Genomic DNA, 4,305 nt, shown 5'->3' on the forward strand with positions numbered 1-4,305 from the left:
ATTTTTTGTTTTTAAAAACATATTTTTTGTTACACCTAGCAGCCAGTAACAAATTGCTGTCGCTCTTAAATACATTAATAGCCTCTAAACATGGCAAACAAAGATTTAAGTAAACTAAAAGTTCATTTTTAATTAGTTTTAATGAAGCTTTATTCCTGTCGTCCCGCCACTTTGCGTTCATAACAGAGAATACTCTTTCTGTAAATGCTGAAGTTGCCGGAACGGACAGCAAAAGTGACACTACCTTGAACAGATTTGGGAAATCAGGTTGTTCCGTAAGTATGGCTTGCTATCTTGCCATTTTTCTGTGCTATATTATTGATGTAAAAATACTCTGAATTTCGAATAATTCGCAGTCGAAATAGAGTACAATACTTTACAAAAAAGTACGGGTGGCAACCCTAGTCATAATCCCAAAATCCAAAAAAGAGGTTCTCAATTCGATTGTATTTCTCTTTATGGACATGTTAAGTTTGCTTAAGTTAATAATTCAAACTTAAACAAAAATCTCGTTAATCACAAATTGAGCAAGAAACCGGACAAAACACAGAAAATTGATTTTTACGAAAATATCTGCTATGATTATTCTGTAGCATTTAGTTAATAATTAAAATCCTGGGAATGTACATGGCACCAAAATTATTATAAATCTGGGAACTCAAACAGTACCATTATCATTCAACATGTTTAGAAACACATTAGGAGTGAAAACCAAACGAAATTGGTTACTGGGAAGCGAATGACGAAAGAAGTTAGGGTAACAATACAAACATTTCGTTAAGGGTACGGAGAATTGAAGCAAGTACTATATATAAACTGAAATTTTGTAACATGTTAGGTTTTCAACTGGTAATGATCGCACCTCGGATAAAGCTCATTGGAACCATAACCTGCAGTAGCAGCCTATTCCCGCACCGAGCGGCATGGCCTAGAGGTTTAGTTCATTGCTTGACATTCGGGAGGACGTCGGTTTGATTCTGGGTCCATCTGCCTTGGTCCAAGTTTTTCTGTGGTTTCCTTGGATCACTTAGGAAAATGCTGGGGCAGTAATATTCCACAGATAATCTTTCATTCCCTTTTGTCTTCATTTAGTCTGTCTCGTCTTTCTCACCCGAACCACCACCCACCCGTTCCCACGATTCCTGAAAGAGGCTGAAGAGAGCCTTCCGCCCTACCTTCCGGCGTAGTCCGGAGGGACTGCCCGCCTACCAGCATTACTGGCTGGTGGGAATGAAACACCCAAAAGTTTTTCTTTTTTTTATATAGTCAGTTTTTGGATTGACGACCTTATGATGATGATGATGATGATTATTATATGAGAAGCTTTAAGTCCGATTCATATTACACGTGATGGCAGAAGTATAATCATGGTCAAGTCATGAACAAGACTTTTCCGAAGCATTCACACTTCACAGCCAGGTGATGATCTTGCATGATNTTGACGCGCAATTGCAAGAATAATTTAAGTTGTCAATCTGTTGATGAATTTAAATAAAAATGTTACCGTGCTGTTTATTACCAGAGACATTTTTGAAAAAAGCTTTTACAACACCGTAGCATACAAATGGCTATTTTAAATTATGTGTTCCAATCACAATAAAGAATTGTTTCAAAGTAAGCACAATAAGTGTACATTGCGTCTAAGCATTGTCCTTGCGCATATCTGTTGTGTCGTTTCATTTTATGCAGTAAATGTCCTCTATTATCCTTAGTGTGCTTTGCTTGCACAACTTTTGTCCGTAACTCTCTCTCTGCAGGCAGGTTAATGTTAACTTAAGCCTTTTGGAAAAGTAATTTTCCAAAGTGTTTTTTTACGAGCAACTGAACTCAATGTGTTGCATACTTAAAATGATAAGACACGGAATAAGCAGGTGATGTATAATGGAAAAAGTCGAGGCTGTAAAAGCCCGTTCGGGTTTTAAAAATGAATGCAATTAGAGGAAAGTTCACTACCTACTGGATCCGGAGACTATGTACTATATGATTTTCAAAATAAGGATAAAAAGTTTAATATTTTTACTCCCAAATAAAAACGCCAGTAAACCTACATTTCACAATTTTATTCATCAAATTAAATTACGTCAAGCGAGTCGACCGAACGAAGGAATTCTGTATTCATTTTAAATTTTGTGTAGCGAACTTTTTATGAAGCATGTATATAAAGCCGAATGGTCCATTTTGTTATTTGAATAGCCCTAAAAATGCTTCATAATACTTTCATAGTTCACAGAAATCGGACATGCTAGAAAAAGGAGAAGTTAAACTTATATAACATGGTCAAAGGCGTGTCAGACATTCATTAACATAGAATTCTGTAGTAGCAATAAAAACTAAAAGCGATGAACCACCATAAAAAGGTTATTTTTAAGAAATTAACGAGACATACAGGTAACGCAAACCCTTTGAACAAAGCGTGATATCTTCAAAGGCTTTAAATTGTGTTGGAGAAATTTGTTATTTATACTTGATAGAAGTTAATATCTAATAATTTTTAAACGTTTATTAATATCAAAACCCTCTAAAAATTTCCTCAAATTAATCAAGAAAAATTGTTGCTGCTATGACACCCTCCTCGAGAATCGATCCCGGGACCTTTGACTTTACTTGCCAAACTAGAACTGGTCACGACGAAACGCGCCTACAGCTTTACCGAATTTTTTTTTGTTTAGTTTAGCCTCGAGGAGGAGAAATCTTCAAAAGACACCCCCTGAAGGGGGGTAGTGTCGGATTCGCCGCAGCGCCTACCGACTAAAACCCCTCCTCGAGTCGGTAATCGTCGAAGTTGATTTATATATATCTCCGGAATATTTGAAAGGTGATATCTGAATGTAGTGTAGAGTGTTTCTCGTGAAAGTGCCACAGCTTGGGGGAGGGGGTGTAAAAAGTATAGATAAGAAGTATCCCAGTTAATGTTTGATAATAGTTACCAGTTTGACAGCTGCGTTATTTAATTGTCCGCCGTTATGGCAAGCGTTAAGTGACGAAACACTTATACCTATTCGTGACCTTCGCAACAGCTGGTACACAGACAAGTCAATTGCATGTTTAACGATGAGTAGTAGCCTACACTCCGTAGTTACAGGTCGACACAAATAGGAAGAAGTGTGAATTGTTTCCGCCTATAGTTGTGTGATAAACTGAATGCCTGTGGAAGCGAGGGAAGCTAGTTTTGTTCAACCGTTTGACAAGATAACATCTGGGCGAAACACAATTACTCCTGTTGGTTCTTTTGTATTTTTAACGTTTTTGCTATTGTTATTAGTATTTTTTTTTTGTTTTGTTGCACTACGAGCCACAATGATTTCAAATATTTCAAAGCGGTCAACAATTTGGTTAACAATTCATGTGAGTCCCTTCTCGATGTTTAGAGATATTTATTGAACTTATTTATATAATACTTACACGAAAAGATACTTTAAGAATTTTCCTATACCACCTCGTATTTTGCTAAATTCCTTTGTTTTTAAATTGTTGTAAACAAAGAAACGACTTACCTGTATATTCACCGCTTTTACTAGAGGTAATTCCGTTTTTCTTGAGCAAGCATCCATACTCGGGCTTATTGTTAGGCAAAAGCTTGTAAGGTTCGTGATAGACGGAAGAATTTTCGCTGTCAGATTCTTCACCCCCCGTTACGTGGCCGTAGCGGGTGGCTCCTCCCTTCTTGCCGTTCTTCCTGGATTCCGTCGTCCCCAGGGTGTTCACCTTGCTGCTTTTCACCGAGAGCCGTGAACGAGATAAGCCGTTATTGATGATCGGAGTCGACATGTTCATCTTAAGGTCCTTCATGTTGATCGTGACTCCTGGTTTCGTGCTGCTCGAAACCAACGCGGTATGTTTGTGAAGGAGCGCCACCTTTTTTCTACCCCTTCGTACCATAAGGAACACGGTGCAAGCCAGCAAGATGATAACCATCGCTAAAACGCCCGTTATCAAACCGATGTAGGCCTGAAACAATAAAGGCGTTCATTTACAAATATATAAATTGAGATGAGAAAGATAATCCACTGATAGGGGTGAAGTGAAGTGAAAGGCACGAGAGAAGAGTCAACAAAAACATTAAAAAATTAAAAAATATTTAGTTAGAGATTATTTTGTTTCTTGTTTTATTAATTTTTTCTTGCTTTCTCTGATACTTAGTTTGTATAAAGAGCAACAGGCAGTTATAGAGCTGGGGATGCAACGTAGAGAAGTAAATATTAGGAAGGGAGTCAGGCAGGGATGCACACTGTCACCGCTACTTTTTAATCTATACATCGAAGACGCCATCAACATCATTAAAGACAGTACAACTGTAGGGATAGA

General features: G+C 37.6%; 1 protein-coding gene across 1 annotated transcript in view; it reads right to left on the bottom strand.

Annotated features, from left to right (window-relative positions):
• The window catches only part of LOC108741434 (discoidin domain-containing receptor 2-like), a 388,424-nt gene that overhangs the window by 68,847 nt on the left and 315,272 nt on the right, over positions 1-4,305 (bottom strand). Inside the window, exon 11 of the mRNA XM_025977248.1 lies at positions 3,495-3,948. Coding sequence (XP_025833033.1) covers positions 3,495-3,948 — 454 coding nt within the window. The remainder of the gene's footprint in view (positions 1-3,494; positions 3,949-4,305) is intronic.

This window comes from Agrilus planipennis, unplaced genomic scaffold (genome assembly GCF_000699045.2).
Source record: "Agrilus planipennis isolate EAB-ADULT unplaced genomic scaffold, Apla_2.0 scaffold24, whole genome shotgun sequence".
Taxonomy (NCBI): domain Eukaryota; kingdom Metazoa; phylum Arthropoda; class Insecta; order Coleoptera; family Buprestidae; genus Agrilus; species Agrilus planipennis.